We start from the raw sequence: 22,500 nt of genomic DNA, 5'->3' as shown, positions 1-22,500 counted from the left end.
GAGGAGGAGGAGGAGGAGGAGGAGGAGGAGGAGGAGGAGGAGGAGGAGAAGGAGGAGGAGAAGGAGGAGGAGGAGGAGGAGGAAAGCATCTCTGGCTCGTGTGATGATGGATGCGGCGTTCTTATGAAGATTGATCCACCTTCTCAAATGATCCAGTGCAGAGAGAAGAGGAAGGAGGGAGGATGGGAGGGAGGGAGGGAGGGAGTGAAGAGAGACGATGGAGGGATAGAAGGGAGGAAGAGAGGAGGTATGGAGGAAGGAAGAAAGTGGTGAGGATGAGAAAGTAGGTATGAAACAAATAGGTGGAAACAGACAGAAGCTTGGATAGGAAAGATAATAGAGGTAAAGATAGGACAAACACAGGTAAGAGAAAACAACTACTAACACTATCAGTCCTATTATATATTACCATTACTACTACTACTACTACTACTACTACTACTACTACTACGATTACTACTATTACTACTATACTATGACTCCTACTACTACTACTATTACTGCTGCTGCTACTGTTGCTGCTGCTGCTGCTGTTGCTGCTGCTACTGCCACACAACAGCATCACAGCACACGAACTTTACATCAACACAGCTCACATCCATTCCTTCCTCCTCCTCCTCACCCTCATCTTCCTCCTACCCCACGTCCTCCTACTCATCTTCCATCTCCTCTTCCTCCTCCTCCTCCTCCTCCTCCTTCTCCTCCTCCGCTTCCTCAAAGCAAGTCCGAAAGTCCTGCCCGAAAAGCAGCAAAAGGTGGAGATGTATAGATGGTGGCAGTGGAAAAGGAGACGGTGGAAGGCAAAAGCTAATGGAAAGAAAATGTATATTCCTCACTCTACTCCCGATAGAGGAGGAGGAGGAGGAGGAAAAAGACGAGAAAGACGAGGAGAAGGAGGAGGAGGAATACAAAGGAATATACAAAGGAGGGACAAACAACAGCAGGCTTACTGGCCTTTACTAGGCTGTTTGTGGTATATACTCAATCTAAACTAATGATAGAGAGAAAGGATAGCAAAGGCGAAGAGTCCTCCCTACCAACCACTCCCTCCAGCCAAAAGCTGACAGGAAATAAGGAAAAAGCCATACAACATACAATTGTATGGATATGTTGATGAGGAACGAGAAGAGAATTAGGCGTCACTATCAATACAACTATAAGTGTCGGGAAAGAGTCGACTACCACCGCCAAGCAGTCGACTACCACCGCCAGGCAGTCGACTACCACCGCCAGGCAGTCGACTGCCACCGCCAGGCAAGTCGACCACCACCGCCAGGCTAAAAGGAGGAGGAGGAGGAGGAGGAAGAAGAAGACGAGAAGGACGAGGAGGAGAAAACATAAACATTTGGCTTCTGTTTATTTGCGTTCCATTTTCTTTTTCATAATTTGCAGTGTTTTGTTTCCTTGAACTACCTTGGAGTAACTCAAAATTATATAAGCAAGACAGGAGAAAGGAGGCGGATATTTTCTCCTGAGTAGCCCTTACTCTGCTTTCCTGAAAATACGCAGGGAGGTAACCGTACTCAGATGAAGGTAAGGCATATATCCATATACATTGTTAATTACCTTTTCCCTCATTGAATTTCACTGCGGGTTTTCAGATATATTCATCATTATAGTGATAGATTATAAGATTCTGTACCAAAAATGGCAAAAAAAAAGACCATGTATTCTTTGTGGGCTTTGCCTGAAACTTTTGAAATAAATGAGCCTGTGATATCAACATTGATATTTTTTTGCGGCGGATAAAACCACCTCACTTTGTAAAATCAAAGATGACCAGCAGGATTTTCATTGTTTTTTTTTTCTCTGTGTCATTAGCCCAGAATCCTTGACAGGCTGTCGATGGTATCATGAAAACACCTTTGAAAACCATATTACTTCCAGTCGAACCAGTCAAAAAGAAATGGAGATCCGATGCCTGTGTTCTTCCCCGTCACTGCATGGCCGGCAATCATTGCTCGGCCATCTTCAGGCTCTATAAAACTCCCCTCAAAGTAAGAATAACTTCCAATAAGACTTGTCAAAACATCAAATCAAATTCCAAAAGTTTTTTGAAGACGAACCAATGCCCACTGTATGAGTAAAAAATCTTCAGGGAGAGGGAAGCCGAATGGTCACCGCCAAGTCTGCCTTGCGATTGTTAACACTGTATGGAAGTGAAGCGCGTTGGAATTTAGTACTATGTGGCCCCTGCTGGACAGAATCCGGCCCACTACATATAATAACAGCTCACGCAACATAACGTATATTATATAGTACCATACACCTCCTTCTACCAACACTTTTATAACTAACTGCACCTCCGGCCGGCCACACTGCAACAAATGTGACAATCTGAGCCACAGGCTAGCCAGTTAGTCAGCGATGCTGTGTAAGAATTCAGCTAGACAGTAGTGGCAGTGGTCGTGGAAGTGATAGTAGTAGTAGTAGTAGTAGTAGTAGTAGTAGTAGTAGTAGTACCAGCAGCAGCATTAATAATAACAATAGCAGCAGTAGCAGTAGTAATGATTAGAGAAAAAAAAACATGGTGGGTGTTGTTGGTTAGTTTTGACCGTTAGGAGCACAAGGTGGTCCTTTACGTGAGTTGTGACTGTGAACCAAACACAACAAGGCCAAGGAAAGGCTGGCGAGCTTCATCAAAACTCCTCTTTACCACCAGGGGAACGGTGGGCAGGCGCCAACCACCGACGGTTTTCTCGCTCTCTGGCCTCTGGGAGTTAACTGTATATTGCATCTCTCTCTCTCTCTCTCTCTCTCTCTCTCTCACACACACACACACACACACACACACACACACACACACACACACACACACACACACACACACACACACACACACACACATACCACTGTATATATAAAATAAAGAGAGATAAGCCTGCAAAGTCATTCTTACCACCACCACCACTGCCCAGATCCATAGACAACAGCAGCAGCACCCCGGCGACACGCTGGCGCCACGCAACCCACCATAAATTGTGACTCACCGCGGGAGAGGAGGAGGAGGAGGAGGAGAGAAAGGAAAGAGGCACAGACAGGAGTGTCGTTGTGACCTCAGGGAAAAAAATATCAACAACAGCCACAGAAAAATATCAACTACTACTAGTACTGCTGCTGTTGCTTTTGCTGCTGCTGCTGTTGTTGTTGATGTTGTTACTGCTACTGTTGTTGCTGCTGCTGCTGCTGTTACTTCTTTTGTGGCTTGTTGGAATGGTTCCAGGAATGAATGAAGGAAAGGAAGGAAAGCAAGGGAAGTTTGTGACTTGAGAAGGAATAAAGAGAAACTGGATTAATCTTAAAAACTAGAGAATGTTTGAAATGTAGCCAATGTAAGCAATAGAAGCTTCCTTATTCGCTTTACTTATTTGTTTTTCATTCTCAGTGTTATAACATTTCATGGGCTTCATAGTCATACCACCACTGGATATTTCCACCAGTATACCACCTCTTCCATCATCACCATTACCATCACCGTAATCACTACCATTACCACAAACGTCCCCTCATCAAGAACTACAATCACATTTACTACCACCATCACCACACTATTTATCATTGGCACTAGGTCACTAGGTACCTCCTACACAGTGCATCACCATCATTACTTCTTTCTCTTCGCGGCTGAGGAAAAAATAGAGGGATTCAGTTTTATTTTCTTACCTACTTGATACAGTAGTTAACTTTTCACTGTTGATGAGAGAGAGAGAGAGAGAGAGAGAGAGAGAGAGAGAGAGAGAGAGAGAGAGAGAGAGAGAGAGAGAGAGAGCTGCAGAAAGTAAACAATACGCAATGACGAAAAATACATTGAGTGGTGTGTGTGTGTGTGTGTATGTGTGTGTGTGTGTGTGTGTGTGTGTGTGTGTGTGTGTGTGTGTGTGTGTGTGTGTGTGTGTGTGTGTGTGTGTGTGTGTGTGTGTGTGTGTGTGTGTGTGTGTGTGTGTGTATATATATATATATATATATATATATATATATATATATATATATATATATATATATATATATATATATATATATATATATATATATATATATATATATATATATATATATATATATATATATATATATATATATATATATATATATATATATATATATATATATATATATATATATATATATATATATATATATATATATATATATATATATATATATATATATATATATATATATATATATATATATATATATATATATATATATATATATATATATATATATATATATATATATATATATATATATATATATATATATATATATATATATATATATATATATATATATATATATATATATATATACACACACACACACACACACACACACACACACACACACACACATATATATATATATATATATATATATATATATATATATATATATATATATATATATATATATATATATATATATATATATATATATATATATATATATATATATATATATATATATATATATATATATATATATATATATATATATATATATATATATATATATATATAAAATTGTGGTGTAATAATTTAGATTTGAATGGGGATAAAAATCTTAATGATAGGTAAGAAAAGGAGAATATATAGACATTGTGCATAAGAAAATGTTGACATTATTATTGTAGTGTGAATGAAGAATAAAAAATATGCAATAGATGTCAGTAAGAAAAATAAATCAACGAAATAAATAATGTAAGTAATAATAAGTAAAAGGATAAAAATACGTTAGACAAAAACAAAGAGCAAGCATTAAACGTCATGTATGGAAATACATTTAAAATTCGTTCGGAAAAAAATACGCAAAAGTGCCATTAGTGTTTGTGGGAAAAATAATAAAGTATGGAACACCGCCATCTTGTATGACTGAAAAAAATAAGCCAAACAATTACCACTTCACTTTATTCAACTGTAACTCAATAAAAAGTCAGGCGGTGACTGTGTGTGTGTGTGTGTGTGTGTAATTTACTGTTTGATCTGGTGCAGTCTCTGACGAGACAGCCAGACTTTACCCTACGGAACGAGCTCAGAGCTCATTATTTCCGATCTTCGGATAGGCCTGAGACCAGGCACACACCACACACCGGGACAACAAGGTCACAACTCCTCGATCTACATCCCGTACCTACTCACTGCTAGGTGAACAGGGGCTACACGTGAAAGAAGACACACCCAAATATCTCCACCCGGCCGGGGAATCGAACCCCGGTCCTCTGGCTTGTGAAGCCAGCGCTCTAACCACTGAGCTACCGGGCCGGTGTGTGTGTGTGTGTGTGAGGTGGAGAGGAGCTTCTTTTATGTATAAGTGTGGTTTAGACTGCCTGTCACCACCTTCACGATCATCACCGCAACCACAACATAACTATCACTGTTACACCACTGCTTTGTACAATAACGTGCCTACTGTATGTTCACTGGCATCGTTACCATAGTCATCTCCATCACTGTTACCACTATGCAGGTTAACTACTATTGTATAAACACCATTACTATCATTAATGCATCAGACCATTACTCCAGTTACCATTATCACAACTATTATATACAATGTGTGATAGTCATGGAAACACACACACACACACACACACACACACACACACACACACACACACACACACACACACAACTAATTTATTGAGTTTCTATTCTAGAATAGTTGATAGAGTACAAGAGAGAGAGGGATGGGTTGACTGTATTTATTTGGATTTAAAAAAGGCGTTTGACAAAGTACCACATGCAAGATTACTATGGAAGTTGGAGGAGAAGTGTGGCTTAAAAGGAAGCACATTGAGATGGATAGAAAATTATTTGAGAGGGAGAGAAATAAGGACGGTAGTTAAAGATATGAAGTCCAAGTGAAGAGCAGTAGAAAGCGGAGTGCCACAGGGGTCAGTATTGGTACCAATACTTTTCCTCATTTATATTAATGACATGCCAGAAGGAGTGAACAGCTACATAAATCTGTTTGCAGATGATACGAAACTGTGCAGAGTTATAAAGCAAAAGGAGGATTGTGAAATACTGCAAGAAGATCTAAATAAGATCTGGGAATGGAGTAAAAAGTGGGAAATGGAATTCAATGTGAACAAAAGCCATGTCATGGAAATGGGAAAGAGTGAAAGACGACCTGTGGGAATCTAGAAGATGGGAGATGGAGTAAAACTAGAGAAAGTAAAAAAAGGAAAAAGACTTAAGAGTGACGATGGATGAAAACAATCAACCGGTAAGCCATATTGATAGAATTTTTAGAGAAACATATAATTTGCTAAGGAATATTGGAGTAGCATTTCACTACATGGACAAAGAAATGACGAAGAAATTGATAAATACTATAATAAGACCCAGATTGGAATATGCAGGAGTAGTGTGGACCCCTCATAAAAAGAAACACATAAGAAAGTTGGAGAGACTACAAAAAATGGTTAAAAGAATAGTTCCAGAATTTGAAGAGATGACATATGAGGAGAGACTAAAGGCTATGGATCTGCCAACCCTGGAACAAAGAAGGGAGAGGATATCTGATACAAGTTTATAAATTGATCAACGGAATGGACCAAGTGAATAATGAGAAACTGATCCTGAGAGAAGAATATAACATTCGAAGCACAAGATCGCATAGTAAAAAGCTGAGAAAAGGAAGATGTCTGAGAGATGTTAAAAAATATAGTTTCCCGCAAAGATGTATTGAGACGTGGAACAGTTTAAATGAAGAAGTAGTGTCTGCAACGAGTGTGCATACTTTTAAAGTAAGATTGGAGACGGGGCCACACAAGCATAAAGCCCAGGCCCTGTAAAACTAAAACTAGGTAAATACAAATAGGTAAATACACCGCGTAGTGTAGTGGTTAGCATGCTCGACTCACAATCGAGAGGGCCGGGTTCGAGTCCTGGTAAGTGGCGAGGCAAATGGGCAAGCCTCTTAATATGTGGTCCCTGTTCACCTAGCAGTAAATAGGTACGGGATGTATCTCGAGGGGTTGTGGCCTCGCTTTCCCGGTGTGTTGTGTGTTGATGTGGTCTCAGTCCTACCCGAAGATCGGTCTATGAACTCTGAGCTCGCTCCGTAATGGGGAAGACTGGCTGGGTGACCAGCGGACGACCGAGGTGAATTACACACACAAACACAAACACAACACACACACACACACACACACACACACACACACACACACACACACAAAATTAATGTAAACAAGAACTAAAAGTAAAACCACACCCACACAATTCTATACCCCTCCCTACTATATTCTCTATACCCTCCCCACAATTCTCCTTCCCTCTCCTCCCCTCCTCCAGCAAAAGGCCCCTGAGTGAAAAGTATATCCCAAGGAGCGAGAGACAAAAATACCAACAAAAATACTGACAACTCCGGAACTCAGCGAGACTAACTTTTTAACTCGACTTGAATTTGGTGTTCCTTGTGATCAGGACCGACAGGGGTAGGGGGAGGGTACCGGGAAGGAGGGAAGAAGAGAAAGGATAGTGGGAGGCGGGGGGGAAGACAGGGGAAGTTAAGGGAGGCACGGTGTTAACAAGGACTTGGTGGGGGGTGGGAGATGATGAGGGGAAGAGGGAGAGGACAAGAAAGCAGGAAAAATGAGGTGAATGTGAAAAACTAGGAAGGGAGAAAATGAGGAACGTGTGAATATAAAAGTAGAAGGTTGAAGGCGGAAGGAGAGAGAGAGAAGGAAGAGAAAGTAGAGAAGCGAACAAATAATATGCATGAAATGAACAAATTAAAAAGAGAAAAGCAAGAAAGGAAGAAAGAGAGGAAGCAAATGATGATGACAAGGAAGCCAAGAATCAAGAAGTAACTGAAAGGAGACGAAAAGAGAAGTACGGCGAAGAGTAGGAGGAGGAAGAAAAGTTTAAGCAAGAAAAGAAACAGAAAGGAAGAGAAAAGAGAAGACGAGGAAGATGAAGAGGAAGAAGACGAGGAAGAGGTTGAGCAACAGAACAAAATCAAGAGGTCCCTAATGAGTGCCAAATTAGGAAATAGGATGAAGGAATGAATTAGGGAAGGAATAGAGATGATGAAACAAAGAAAGAAGAGGAGGAAAAGGAAGAGGAGACAGGAAAATGGCGAAAATTAAGAAGATAATCTGGGAGGCATGAAAGGAAGCAGGAAATAGGATAGGGAAAAAGAAGAAAACATATAAGAAATTAAGATTAATGAAGGATGTCAGAAAGAGAGAGAGAGAGAGAAAGAGAGAGAGAGAGAGAGAGAGAGAGAGAGAGAGAGAGAGAGAGAGAGAGAGAGAGAGAGAGAGAGAGAGAGAGAGAGAGAGAGAGAGAGAGAGAGAGAGAGAGAGACTCAAATAAAGGTAAGAAATCAAATCGATAATAGAAGAAAGACAGGTGAACATGAATGAATGGCTGTACTTACAATGATGACACGGCGGCGTGACACCACACCACCAGCGGGCGTCATAACCTACCCCATCAGTGCCCAGAGCCAGACTTACGGGTGGCGGGTACCGGGCGGGGCTCGGGACGCGTGGCGGGGCATCGAATCGTTCCTTTAGGCTTTACAATAAACTAAAAAAAAATAATCCATACGGTCAAACCAAACATCAAAAACAATTTGATAAATTAAGGGCTATGAAGAGCAATTACTACAAACACAAACAAATAATGACATCATTGAAAAACAAGCAAATAAATGAATATATTTCAACGCTGAGCGGCGTTTTGTCGCTCGCTTGGCGCCAAAACAAATTTCAAAATTACATTCCGTACTTATTTCAAATTTTGGTCAAAATACACATTAACAAACTACGATGTAGTGATAGAGTGATGTCATCGTCGCAATAAATGTCAGGAAGCAACAAATCTTTATAATATATCATATAAATATTACCTATAGTAGCCTAATTCATTTGATTTCATCTTACCTTAATTTATCTTACTATTTTCAGTTATTTCATTGCTAGATAAAGTCATTCATTATTTCCTCGAGTGTACGGAATCTTCCTTCACCATCTGAGACACGCCCGTCACGCCCACACCACCCATTATAGCCTCACATCCTCCCGCCACCACCCATTAGGACGCCCACCAGCATACCAGCACGCACACATGCACCCACGAGGTAGTGGCTTGGTTAAGATAAACTAAGTCAAAATGTGGCAAAAATATAAACTAGAAAGATAAATGGATTAACAAAATATTTAAAAAATCTCTTCAAAATGAATAAAAATAATGAAGGTTGATATATAAACATCACAACCATCACCTAAAATGTCAACATTACAAAAAAGATAAAGAACTAAACTAAATCTAACATAGAAACATAACAAAAAAAAACATATTAAACAACAGCAAAATGTGTAAATAACCAAAAATTAAGAAAAATAAAAATAAATGAGAGTCCTGTGGTGTCGAGTAGCGACTGGCGAGTGGCGACTGTGCTGAGTGTGAGATGAGCTCTCCCTTGTGCGTGTGTGTGTGTGTGTCAATTAACCATTATTTAAACGTAATTTCCAGCGTAACCTCCTGAAGGCAACTCCCTTTACTGCTGTCAGAGTAAGTGGCACACTTTGCCGTGGTGTGGGTGGCGTGGGCGGCGTGTGGGGCATGGGTAGCCGAGAAATACTAATAAGATGGTGTGGCGGGGCTATCTACGTAGGCAAGCAAATATTGTCATTCCTGCCTTGTTATTAGTTTATTGGCGTCAAGTGTGTGGTCACCAGTTGATAGTACAATAGCCTTACTATTGTGTGTGTGTTTGTACGTACGTGTGTGGGGGGATATGATAGGATTATTTAAAATGTTCTCAGATACAAACTACATAGATGTGAGATCTTTCTTTACCTTAGAGGAGGGAAGTAGGACTACAAATCATGGCAGGAAGATTAAAAAGCAAGGCTGCAGGTTAGATATAAGAAAATATTTCTTTAGTCATAGGGTGGTACACTTCTGGAATGCATTGCCAGAGAGGGTTGTAAATAGCACTAGTTTGACAATGTTTAAAAACAGATTAGATAAGCACTTAAATTTATTAGATTTATAATTATGTATAGCGCTGCATGATAGTTTTTATAAGAAATTTACTATAGTTAAACAAGACATGATCCCCATGTATGGGGATCACAGATTGTAGAGGATTTCGCTGCAGGACTTAGCCCTGTTAATGGGCCAAATATTTAGAATTAGTATATAATGTATAGTGTACTTGTAAGTGTATCTGTAAGTACTGATGACGAGGTCGCTGTGTGACTGATACAGGATAACCTAGATGGGCCCTGGTGGCCGTTTGTTATCCTATTATTTATGTTATGTTATGTTATGACCCCAACACCTCCATTTCCATATTGGGAATATAATACTTGTATTATTTTCATTTTTCTTTACCATTTCATATTAGATTTATTTTATCTCAATGTTATTTTGAATTTTATAAGAATTTGAATGATAGAGGAAGTGTATACAATGATGTCGACATTTTGCGTAGGAGAACAAGAAGAAGATCCACCATTGTTAGCTTGAAGTGTTGACATTGACAGTTTTTGAACATTTGTGGAGCAGGTGAGTTATTCCCAAGTGTGTGCGTGTACATGCTTATTATCTAAAGTATGTAGAGTTAGTGAGACGTGCCAATTAAGGTGAAAAAGTCTGGTAAAGTGAAAATAAGTGCGTCTTTATAAGCAAACTTTTGGGTTTTGTTGCCTCATATTTGTGGTGGTCATTCCTGCCCTCCTACGCCTTGTCACGCCCCCATATTACCTCCATAGATAGCTTATGCACCCATACACCTCCCATGTACGGGATAGTTTGATAGTTGAAGCGGTTACTGAGATATGGTGGTGGTCTTGTGTTAGGCAGTGTCTGCCATCCTGCCTTCCACATCGGCCCTCTTTGTGTTAACTATTTTAAGTTTTTCTTATTTACTATGCCTTGTCACACCCCCATATTGCCTCCGTAGATAGTTTGTGGATCCATACACCTCCCATATGCGTGATAGTTTGATAGTTGAAGCGGTTACTGAGATATGGTGGTGTTATAGTGTGGTAGGCAGTGTCCTTCACCCTGCCTCACGCCTCCCACATCGGCCCTTTCTGTGTTGGCCTTTATTCAGTTTTTCTCCTTTCCTACGCCTTGTCACGCCTCATTTATACTATTACTAGCACCACTACCACTACTACAACAACTACCACTATTCCAGAGGTGCACCATGGCTTGCCACAATGTCACAATGGGTCCTTGGAGAGCCGCACAAATACTCCACTCACCTAGTTCCAGAGGGAGAGGTGAGTGTCTGTGGGTGTGGGAGAGGTGTCCGCATGTATGCTGTGAGTGTGCTGGGTGTGTGTGTTTTTTGTACGTTTTTGTAATGTCAACTATAGCTACCTATGTATAGTGTTCATTTTTTTTGGTGTGGTTTGGCTAGGGTAGACTTATTGTGGGCGTTTTCCAGGTGTGATTTAAGGGTTGTTTGTGGAGTGCAGGTGTGTGTGTGTGTGTGTGTGTCTGTGTGTGTGTGTGTTTTTTGCTTGATGCAATATTTTTAGGTAATTTTGGATGCGTTTTGGTTAGGTAATGTTTGTCTTGTTTCCTCCATATCTCCCTCCACAGGTTACCTCCAGGCTTTTCCTTCAGTAGACTATTTCCTCCATGTTTCCTCCACCTTCCCTCCAATTTTGAGTCTCCTATCTCACTTCTATCATAGTCAAAATAGTACTTTTCTAAATCTCACTTCAAAACCTGACAATTTTTCTCATTTTTCCCTCCACCACCTCCTTTTCTTTCCTCCATATCTCCCTCCACACACCAAGCTGTGTACTGTGCTGGTGTGTGCGGGTGTGGGAAAGGTTTCCGCAGGTGTGGTGTGTGTTTTTTGTTGTGTAAACTATTTATTTTTTGTGTGTGTGTTTTTTGCATTTTCCAATGTTTGCAAAGGGTTGTTTGTGGTTTGCTGGTGTGTGCAGGTGTGGGAATGGTGTGTCCTGGTGTGCTGTGTGTTTGGTGAGTGTGGGGTGTGTGAAAGCTTGTTTTTTCTTACAATTTTGTCTCATAAGCCTCAATTTTTTCATTCACTTGTTTTTGCCGGAAAATATTTGTCTTTTTAAAATCCTCCTATTACCACCACCACCACTGTCCAACCACCACAAACAACCAACATTACCACATCAGATGCTCACAAAACCACACCATTTCACTACCACCACTAGTACTATTATAACCACCACCACCTCCTCCCAACAGGATCACCAGCCACCACCGGCCATACTAAAGGAAGTGGCTCTATGTAGGGATGGAACATGGAAACTACACCAGCTGGGACACACCTAGCCAACTGTGAGTATTGAAGGCTGTTTTAGGGTGTTTGAAGACTTTGAGGGTGTTTAAGGCTACTTTAGGGTGTTTTAAGGCTGTCTTAGGGTATTTTTAGGCTGTTTTAGATTGTTTAAGGCTATTTTAGGGTGTTTGAAGAATTTTAGGATGTTTAAGGGAGTTTTAGGCTATTTTAAGAGTGTTTAAGGCTGTTTTAGTGTTTTTGAGGGCTATCGTAAGGCAATTTAAGGGTGTTTAAGACTGTTTTTAACTATTTTAGGCTATTTTAGGGTGTTTTAAGGGTGTTTCAAGATATTTACAGTACATGCACGCCATCGCTCCATCAGTGCTTCATCTACTCGCTTTGTGTGTTTTTTATGATTCAGTGACAAAGTGACTAACTGTTTTCAGGGACACTGGGTATGGTGGCTTTGGGGGGAGGGACCGTGTGGCCTGAGGGTAGGGGTGGTGGCCGGCGGGCAGTGTGTTACTGACCAGTGTGGTGTAATGGTGTTGTCATTGTCACCCTTGAGGGATTCTGAGGGTGAGCTGGCTCTATTAGATGAATTACAGGATTCTGAGGACAATGAGAGTCAATCAGAAGGCCTCATTAGTGACTCACATGAGGAATATTTGCCAGAAAATGACAGTGAGGCCAGGAGCTCCCAGGAAGAAAGTGATGGAAGTGGTGAGGATGACAATTAAGGGAGATGGAAAGCATATATGTTGATTTAGAAGAGTGTATGGTTTAAAATGTGGACATGGAAGTGGCGAGGATGAGAATTAATGGAGATGGAAAGTATATATGTTGATTTAGAAGAGTGTATGGTTTTAAATGTGGACATGGAAGCAGTGAGGATAAGAATTAAGAGAGATGGAAAGCATATATGTTGATTTAGAAGAGTGTACAGTTTAAATGTGGACATGGAAGTGTGGAGGATAAGAATTAAGAGAGATGGAAAGCATATATGTTGATTTAGAAGAGTGTACAGTTTTAAATGTGGACAGAAGTGTGGATGATAAGAATTAATGGAGATTGAAAGCATATATGTTGATTTAGAAGAGTGTACAGTTTAAAATGTGGACATGGAAGTGTGGAGGATGAGAATTAAGCGAGATGAAAGTATATGTGTTGATTTAGAAGAGTGTACCGTTTAAAATGTTGACATGGAATTGTGGAGGATGACAATTAATGGAGATGGAAAGCATGTATGTTGATTTAGAAGAGTGTACAGTTTGAAATGTGGACACAAGTGTGGAGGATCACAATTAAGAGAGATGAAAGTATATATGTTGATTTAGAAGAGTGTACAGTTTTAAATGTGGACATGGAAGTGTCAAGGATGAGGATTAAGAGAGATGAAAGTATGTATGTTGATTTAGAAGAGTGTAAGGCTTAAAATGTTGACATGGAAGTGTGGAGGATGACAATTAAGAGAGATAGAAAGCATTTATGTTGATTTAGAAGAGTGTGCAGTTTTAAATGTTGACATGGAAGTGTAGAGGATGAGGAGTGGCCAGGCAGCCCTGCACTGCATGCTTCCCTCCATACTTTCTCTGTCTTATCTGATCCCTTTGCTGACCAGCGTCCCGGTACTGGTCCGGTACTGACTGCTGATTTTTGTGGCTTTGATCCTGATGTACCAAGGAATGACATGAGTGGTTTGCACTGCTTCCAGCTCTTCATGTCAGACGAGGTGGTACAGTCGCTGTGTGTGTGGACCAGTGTCCCGGCAGCCAAGTTTTTTTGTGGACATCCCAACAATAAATCACAAAAAGTTTATGGCAAAAAAGTGGCTTCATGTCACAAGGGATGAAATGAATGTCTTCCTACGTCAGCACCCCCAACAGAACACTGTGCGGGGGGTGGGGGTTGTGCAATGCAGGAGTGGCGGAGTTGCTGACAAAGGGTTCATGATAGATGTGCCATTTTAAAAGGTTTTCACACATAAATATCTCTTTTATTTTTATTTATTTTTTTATTACTACTCAGCATTTAGGTAATATGTGCATTTCCATTGTGTTTTAATGGGCTAAAGGAGGGACTTTGGGCATCTATCTCAAAGCCCACCAACTATTTGATTGCTAGTGTTCTTATTGATTTAGTGATGATTACTCCTGCAATGTATCACTTCTGTCACTATGTATCTTGTATTATCACTTCACTTATTCACTTATTCTCTATGTGTCACTGTCAAGCACTTCACTTACACACTGACTCACTAACACTTAGAATTTATGGCCTCCGCACACTCACTCCCTAAGGTCTCTCTCTCTCTCTCTCTCTCTCTCTCTCTCTCTCTCTCTCTCTCTCTCTCTCTCTCTCTCTCTCTCTCTCTCTCTCTCTCTCTCTCTCTCTCTCTCTCTGATATTAATCCAGTTTTATTTATTTCAGATTGTGTTAAGAATGTGGAGAAAGATAGACCAAGGCAAGAGAAAGAGGAGGAGGAGTAGGAGGAAGAAGAAGGAAGAGGTGGAGGAGGAGGAGGAGGAGGAAGAAAGAAGAGGTGGAGGAAGATGAGAAGAGGAGGAAAAGAAGAAAAGGTTAAAAAAGAAAAGGTAAAATAATAAATATTGTCATTTTATAAAGTTTTTGTTATTTCAATCTCTCTCTCTCTCTCTCTCTCTCTCTCTCTCTCTCTCTCTCTCTCTCTCTCTCTCTCTCTCTCTCTCTCTCTCTCTCTCTCTCTCTCCCTCCCTCCTTTCCTTTTCCTTCCTTCCTTCCTTCCTTCCTTCCTTCCTTCCTTCCTTCCTTCCTTCCTCCCTTCCTCCTTCTTCTCTCCTCCTCCTCCTCCTCCTCCTCCTCCTCCTCCTCCTCCTCCTCCTGTGCTAATACTATTACTATTATTACTATCCCAGTGAGACCTGTGTGACCTCTGACCTTTTGCCGCAGGACTCCCTTGGACTGTGACCTCACTGTGACCCGAGAGGAGGTGGCCACTCAACGCTGAGGTCACACGGCTCCCTTCCTTATGCAGGTCAGTGGTGTGGTGTGTGGGGTTGGTCATGCTGGGTTAATTTGGGTTGGGTTGTTTTGGGTTAATTTGGGGTGGGTTGGGTTGGCTTACGCTGGGTTGTTGGGTTATTTGGGGTTGGGTTGGGTTGGGTCATGCTGGGATAGTTTGGGTTAGGTTGGGTTGGGAGCAATATGGATTTTGAAAGGGTAATGCAATATTTGGCCTGAGGATGGTAACAGAAAGAGCAGTTGAAATGCAAAAAGATGTATACATGTGTTGGTGAACTTTGAGAAAGCCTTTGAGACGATTAGACAGGAGGAAATGATTGACGTGTTAAAGGAGATTGAATTGGATGGCAAAGATGTAAGAATGATAAATAACCTATACTGGGAACTAAAAGCAGCAATAAGAATAAAAAGTAAAAACACAGAATGGGTAGAGATACAGAGAGGAGTGTGGCAAGGCTGTGTACTGTCATCAGACACAGAATGGATAGAGATACAGAGAGGAGTGTGGTAAGGCTGCGTACTCTCACCAGACTTGTTCTCATTGTATGGACAAAAATTTTTGGAGGAGATGGAAGAAATGGAGGGAATTTGCATTGGGGGAAGAAACACAAACAACATACATTATGCGGACGATACAGTTTTAGCGGCAGATTCCGAGGTAAAATTGCAAGCACTCATAGATAGTTTAACCCTTAACGTTCGGTGATTGTTTCGGGATGATTGTAGCGTCGCGTGCAGAGAGGCGGAGATCGTTCCGGGAATCATGATTTTTCAGCGTTAAACGTTTGAATCTCTCCCCCTCACTGTTGGTCCTGGGGCAAGTGGAAGTCTCTGGCATCTTTTCTCGCTCACTTCTTTGAGCCTTGAGACATATGTTCCCTCACAATAGGTCATCTTTTCCCATTTTGAGGCAACATCTAACAATCCCCGTGACCTGGAGTTAGGTTTCGGTACTCTGAGTGATATTATGTCAGTGTTACTTGGTAATGACATTGAGAATAGTGGTGAAAATGAAGACAGTGATTTTTTTATTAAGACAGAAGAAAGTGAAGACTCCAGTAGTGATTCTGATAGTGATCTGGGAGACAGAGGCCAACCCTCACAGCGACGTTCATAAACCTCCTCACATACTCCCCTCGAACAATGCGCTGGTGTGTCACCCATGGTTGCATCTACAGGACTGTGCTTGTTGACCAAGTCACGTCAGTCCCATTGCTAATAAGAGTTGCCACATTCCAATTATTATAGAAATCCACAATATTTGTAATATGTGGTTTATTTTTATTTTTCTGTTTTGAACATCATTTCATCTGAGTTTGCATTTTCATGACATGAAAGTGCAGAAGTTCCTACTTTTACATCAAATTCATATGCCCAAATGCAGAGAGAGAGAGAGAGAGAGAGAGAGAGAGAGAGAGAGAGAGAGAGAGAGAGAGAGAGAGAGAGAGCGGTGTTATCTGAGCTTTGGGGTAGTTCTTAGCGACAGATTCTGCCATGAATTTTTTGACGTGCAATAACTTTGGTGTGAGAGGTGATGACATGTTGAAAACTACATCGTTGTACTCAGAATAACACAAAGAAATATGCTTTTATAAGGAAAAGAATATTTTTAGCATTTTTGACAGTTGTGATTTTTCCCCGCTGTAACAGACGGAAAGTAAATCAAACCCCCGTACTTTAAGGGGTAAGAAAGATAATGACCAATATTAGCATGAATATAACTCTTAAGACAACGTATACTCAAGCGTTATGTATGGTCCACATTAACGTATGGCTCTGAGATATGGACGATAAAGAAGAACATGATCAAAAGGTTAGAAGCAGTAGAAATGTGGTTCATGCAAAGAATGCTGAGAATCCCTTGGACTGCACGGATCACTAATGAAGGATTGAGAAGAGTAGTAATGGAAAAACACCGGTGAAGAGTATTAGGAGGAGACACCTAAATTTTGTGGGCCATGTACTGAGAGGAAATGGACTGGGGAGAGAGTGCTTGTTGGGGAGAGTATAAGGAACCAGCGAGAGGAAGACAGAGGATCAAGTTTATGGACACATTGGTAAAGCACGTCGGTGAGGGCTGGACAACTGTGGATTGGGTTAGAGTGGCTCAAAACAGAGGAGGATGGTGTTCCATGGTCGCCGACGTCACATGACAGGCACCTCGGTAAAGGTAAAGATAAACGGTTGGGTTGGGTTGGGTTAGCTTGGGTTATGCTGGGTTGTTTTAGGTTAGTTTGGGGTTGGGTTGGCTTATGTTGGGTTGTTCTGGGTTAACTTGGGTTGTTTTTAGGTTAGGTTTGGTTGGGTTGTTCTGGGTTAACTGGTTGTTTTTGGGTTAGGTTGGGTTGAGTTGGGTTGGGTTATGATGGGTTGTTTTGGGTTAACTTTGGTTAGGTTGGGTTGGGTTGAGCTGGGTTGTTTTGGGTTAGGTTAATTTCTGTTCAGTTTAGTTAAGTTAGGTTGAGTTTTGTTAGGTTGGGTTGAGTTGCGTTCAGTTCAGTTTACAAAATAGTGAAGGTGACTCAATGTAAACCTATCATTACAGGAAAGTCAAGCCAATAGTCCCTGAATGCTGCCAAGGAGACACACTGCACCACCAAGCCAAGCCAAGACAAGTAACAATGCAACACAAGCCTTCTACAACACCTACAGCCATCAGCAACACCCAAAGTACAAGACAACACCTGGAGCCATGAAAAACAGTTAGGATGGATTAGCAGTTTGGAATGTTTTTTTTTTTTTTTTTTTTTTTTTAAGGACATTTTAAGACAAGTTTGGCATGTTTTTCAGGGCATTCCAAGACAGTTTGGCATGTTTTATGGTATTTTAAGACCATTTGGCATGTTTTTATGGTAAAGATATTGGCCATTAATCTTCTGAGGTCTATAAACCTTTCCTAATGTCAATAAAATGGTCTAATGGTACTCAAATCTCAAGGTAAAAATGTCTCCTAGTACTGAAGGGGTTAAAATAGTGAAGACTTTGGCCATTAATCTTGTCACCTCCATAGACCCTTGCTAATGTCAATAAAATGGTCTAATGGTACACAAATGTCAAGGTAAAAATGTGTCCCAGTACTGAAGGGGTTAAAATGTTAGACTGTAGCCATTAGTTTTCTGATGTCTATAGATCTTTCCTAATGTCAATAAAATGGTCTAATGGTACACAGATCTCAAGGTGTTCCAGTATTGAAGGGGATAAAATAGTGAAGACTGTGGCCATTATTCTTCTGTCCTCTATAAACCTTTCTTAATGTCAATAAAATGGTCTAATGGTACACAAATGTCAAGGTAAAAATTTGTCCCAATACTGAAGGGGTTAAAATAGTGAAGACTGTGGCCATTATTCTTCTGATGTCTATAGACCTTTCCTAATGTCAATAAAATGGTCTAATGGTACACAAATCTCAAGGTAAAATGTGTCCCAGTATTGAAGGGGTTAAGATAGTGAAGAATGGCCATTAGTCTTCTGACCTCTATAGATCTTTCCTAAAGTCAATAAAATGGTCTAATGGTACACAAATCTCAAGATGTCCCAGTATTGAAGGGTTAAAATAGTGAAGAATGTGGCCATTAATCTTCTGATGTCTAAAGATGTTTCCTAATGTCAATAAAATGGTCTAATGGTACACAAATCTCAAGGTAAAAATGTGTCCCAGTACTGAAGGCGTTAAAATAGTGAAGACTGTGGCCATTAATCTTCTGATGTCTATAACCTTTCCTAATGTCAATAAAATGGTCTAATGGTACACAGATCTCAGGGTAAAAATGTGTCCCAGTCCTGAAGGGTTTAAAATAGTGAAGACTGTGGCCATTAATCTTGTGATCTCCATAGACCCTTCCTAATGTCAATAAAATGGTCTTAATGGTACACAAATCTCAAGGTAAAATGTCTCCCAGTACTGAAGGGGTTAAAATAGTGAAGACTGTGGCCATTAACCTTGTGACCTCCATAGACCCTTGCTAATGTCAATGATATGGTCTAATGGTACACAAAATTTGTCCCAGTACTGAAGGAGTTAAGATAGTGAAGATTATAGCCATTATTCTTGTGCCCTCCATAGACCCTTCTTAAAGTGAATAAAATGGTCTAATGGTACACAGATCTCAAGGTAAAAATGTGTCCCAGTACTGAAGGGGTTAACATGCCACATTATCCCTTACACAGAATGATTATTTAGGTTACAACTTTGCCCACTAAGACTAAGGTAACAGTAATTGTAATGGGAGGCACTGCAAGGTTTTCTTCATTTTTCAGAATTCTTATTTATTTATTTATTTTTTCTGTCAGCTTTATTTCTCACCCAAAAATTGTTAAGCTGCTCCCAAGGGATAATTTACCCCCAGTTTGGGAACCACTGTCTTGGAAGGTCTCATAAAAATACTGAATTTCTGTGGCAAGGTGCTGGAAATGTGTGTGTGTGTGTGTGTGTGTGTGTGTGTTTGGAAAGTTTTTGGGGTTGGGTTTTGAAATAAGTTTGTGTTTTATACTGTGAATTTGTTTATGTGAAGATTTTTTTGTGTTTTGAAGTGAGGTGAGGCTGTGTGGCAGTGTGCATTAGGATCTGGTGAAATGTGTGTATATGTGTGTGTGTGTGTGTGTGTGTGTGTGTGTGTGTGTGTGTGTGTGTGTGTGTGTGTGTGTGTGTGTGTGTGTGTGTGTGATTTACCTAGTTGAACCAGGAGCTCTGGGCTTTATGCTCGTGTGGCCTGCTCCATATCACACACACCAATCTTACTTTAAAAGGTGCACACACGTGAGACACTACTTCTTCATCTAAACTGTTCCACGCCAATACAATCTCTCTGGGAAACTATATACTCTATATGTGTGTGTGTGTGTGTGTGTGTGGGATTGGGATTGGGCAAGATTGGTTAAGGTTTGGTGTGTGTGTGTGTGTGTGTGTGTGTGTGTGTGTGTGTGTAATTTTTACAGGGCCTGGGCTTTATACTCGTGTGGCCCCATCTCCATATCTACAGTCTACACACATCCAACTTTCCTTTAAAACTATGCACACTCCTCGCTGACACCACCTCCTCACTCAGACCATTCCACACCTCCACACATCTCTGTGGGAAACTATATTTCTTCACATCTTTCAAGCATATTCCCTTGGCTATCTTTATACTATGCGATCTCGTAGTTCTATTTAAATTTTCCTCTCTCAACATCATTTGCTCATTATCCACTTCATCCAAACTGCTCAACAGTTTATAAACCTGTATTAAATCTCCTCTTTCTCTTCTTTGTTCCAAGGTAAGCAAATTCATTTCTTTTAATCTTTCCTCAGGTCATTTCTGCCAATTCCGGAACCATTTTTGTTGCTATTCTCTGCAATCTCTCCAACTTCCTTATATGCTTCTTTTTATAAGGGGACCAAACCACCCCAGCATATTCCAATCTTGGTCTAATTACCGTACTAATTAATTTCTTCATCATATCTTTATCCATATAATGGAAGGCTAATCCAATATTTATAATCAAATTATATATTTCTCCAAACATCTTGTCAATATGAGCCTCAAACTGCCCATGGTCTTGTATTATCACTCTCAAATCCTTTTCCTTTTCCACCTTTTTCAACACTACTCCTTCACCCATCTTATATGACCCTCTTGGCCGTCTTCCACTCTTCCCCATCTCCATTACATGACTTTTGTTCAGATTAAATTCCATCTCCCACCTCTTGCTCCACTCCCAAATCCTATCTAGATCTGCCTGTTAAATTTCACTCTTCACACACCTACACAATTTCGCATCATCCGCAAACAAATTAATATAACTGTTTACTCCCTCTGGCATATCATTAATATAGACAAGGAAAAGTATAGGTGCCAGCACTGAACCTTGTGGGACTCCACTCTCCACCACCAACCAGTCCGACTTTGCATCCCTTATTACCGTTCTCATCTCCCTCCATCTCAAATAGTTTTCCATCCATTTTAACAATTTTCCCTTCAGTCCTCCATAAATCTTTAATTTCCATAGCAGTCTCATGTGAGGTACCTTGTCAAAAGCTTTTTTCAAATCCAAATATACACAGTCCATCCATCCCTCTCTCTCTTGTATTTTGTCAACCACTCTCAAAATAAAAGCTCAGTAGATTTGTTACACATGACCTCCTTTTCCTAAAGCCAAATTGATGATCCGATAATAACTTATGATCCTCCAAGAACCGTATCCAATATTTCTTTATCACCCTCTCACAAATCTTACCGACCACAATTGTTAGTGACACAGGTCTATAGTTAAGAGGCTCTTCCTTACTGCCTCCCTTATAAATGGGCACCACTTCAGCTCTTTTCCACTCCACCGGTACTTCCCCGGTTTCTAATGAGCACCTTATAATATCATATAATGGATCAATCAATTCTTCTCTACATTCCTTCAATAATTTTCCTGAAACTTCGTCTGGTCCCATCGCTTTATCATCTTTAAGTTCCTCCAACATTTTATATAACTCCTTTTTAGGTATCTTAATGTCATCCATGTGCACATTTCCTTCTACATTTTGAGGCTTTACAAACATTGTTTCTTTAGTAAATACTTGTTGAAACCTATTATTTAGCAATTCCGCGATATTCCTAGGGTCATCTACTATCCCTTGCTCTCCTTTTAATCTTTCAATGGACTCTCTTTTTAAGTTTACCATTTATGAACCTGTAAAACAATTTTGGATGTTCCTTACTCTTGTCTACAATATCTTTTTCAAATTTTCTTTCTTCCTCCCTCCTTACCCTCACATACTCATTTCTCGCCACTCTATAATTCTCCTTATTTAGTATATTCCTGTTCTTTTTCTATCTTTTCCAAGCCACATCTCTCATTTCTTTAGCCTTAACACAAGTTGCATTAAACCAATCCTTTCTTCCTTCCTCTCTCGGTTTATACTGTGATACAAATTTCATAACTCCTTCTTTATAATATTTCATAAAAATCTCATATTTTTTTTGCACTTCTCTGATTTGTAACATCTCCTCCCAATCTAATGTTCTAAAATAATTGTTCAAATTTTGTGTGTTCATCTTACTATAATTCAATCTACCACTCCTGTATGTCTCATCTCTCCTTCGCTGTGTTATTGCCATCTGCATCTCCATAACCACATGATCACTCTTCCCCAATGGACATTTATATTGTATATCCGCACATAGGTACACTTCTCGTGTTAACACCAAATCCAGTCTAGCGGGTTCATCATCTCCTCTATATCGAGTATTTTCTTTCACCCTCTGTTCCATCATATTTTCCATC

The 22,500-nt window shown here is 40.2% G+C and overlaps 1 protein-coding gene and 2 long non-coding RNA genes across 5 annotated transcripts in view; 2 read left to right on the top strand and 1 right to left on the bottom strand.

The window, feature by feature from the left end:
- The window catches only part of LOC123511536, an 85,607-nt gene extending 77,119 nt beyond the window's left edge, over positions 1 to 8,488 (bottom strand). For both annotated transcript variants that reach the window (XM_045267528.1, XM_045267530.1), the window contains exon 1: positions 8,395 to 8,488. In XM_045267528.1, coding sequence (XP_045123463.1) covers positions 8,395 to 8,439 — 45 coding nt within the window. In that variant the 5' untranslated portion in view covers positions 8,440 to 8,488. The remainder of the gene's footprint in view (positions 1 to 8,394) is intronic.
- A 915-nt stretch (positions 8,489 to 9,403) lies between these two features.
- Positions 9,404 to 14,744, top strand: LOC123511557. Of its 2 annotated transcripts, XR_006676866.1 has the most exons (4): positions 10,461 to 10,535; positions 11,173 to 11,257; positions 12,213 to 12,305; positions 14,677 to 14,744. It is a non-coding gene; the product is annotated as an uncharacterized LOC123511557 (long non-coding RNA). The 2 variants fall into 2 exon arrangements; XR_006676867.1 differs by lacking the exons at positions 10,461 to 10,535; positions 14,677 to 14,744 and adding an exon at positions 9,404 to 9,533 and having other exon boundaries at positions 12,213 to 12,260.
- A 43-nt stretch (positions 14,745 to 14,787) lies between these two features.
- LOC123511583 lies at positions 14,788 to 18,035 on the top strand. The gene is made up of 3 exons (XR_006676873.1): positions 14,788 to 14,840; positions 15,175 to 15,259; positions 17,792 to 18,035. It is a non-coding gene; the product is annotated as an uncharacterized LOC123511583 (long non-coding RNA).
- The last annotated feature ends 4,465 nt before the right edge of the window (positions 18,036 to 22,500 follow it).

Source organism: Portunus trituberculatus, chromosome 31, assembly GCF_017591435.1.
Source record: "Portunus trituberculatus isolate SZX2019 chromosome 31, ASM1759143v1, whole genome shotgun sequence".
NCBI classification, from domain to species: domain Eukaryota; kingdom Metazoa; phylum Arthropoda; class Malacostraca; order Decapoda; family Portunidae; genus Portunus; species Portunus trituberculatus.
Note: the sequence above shows the minus strand (reverse complement) of the source record. Positions and strands in the feature narration are given on the sequence as shown.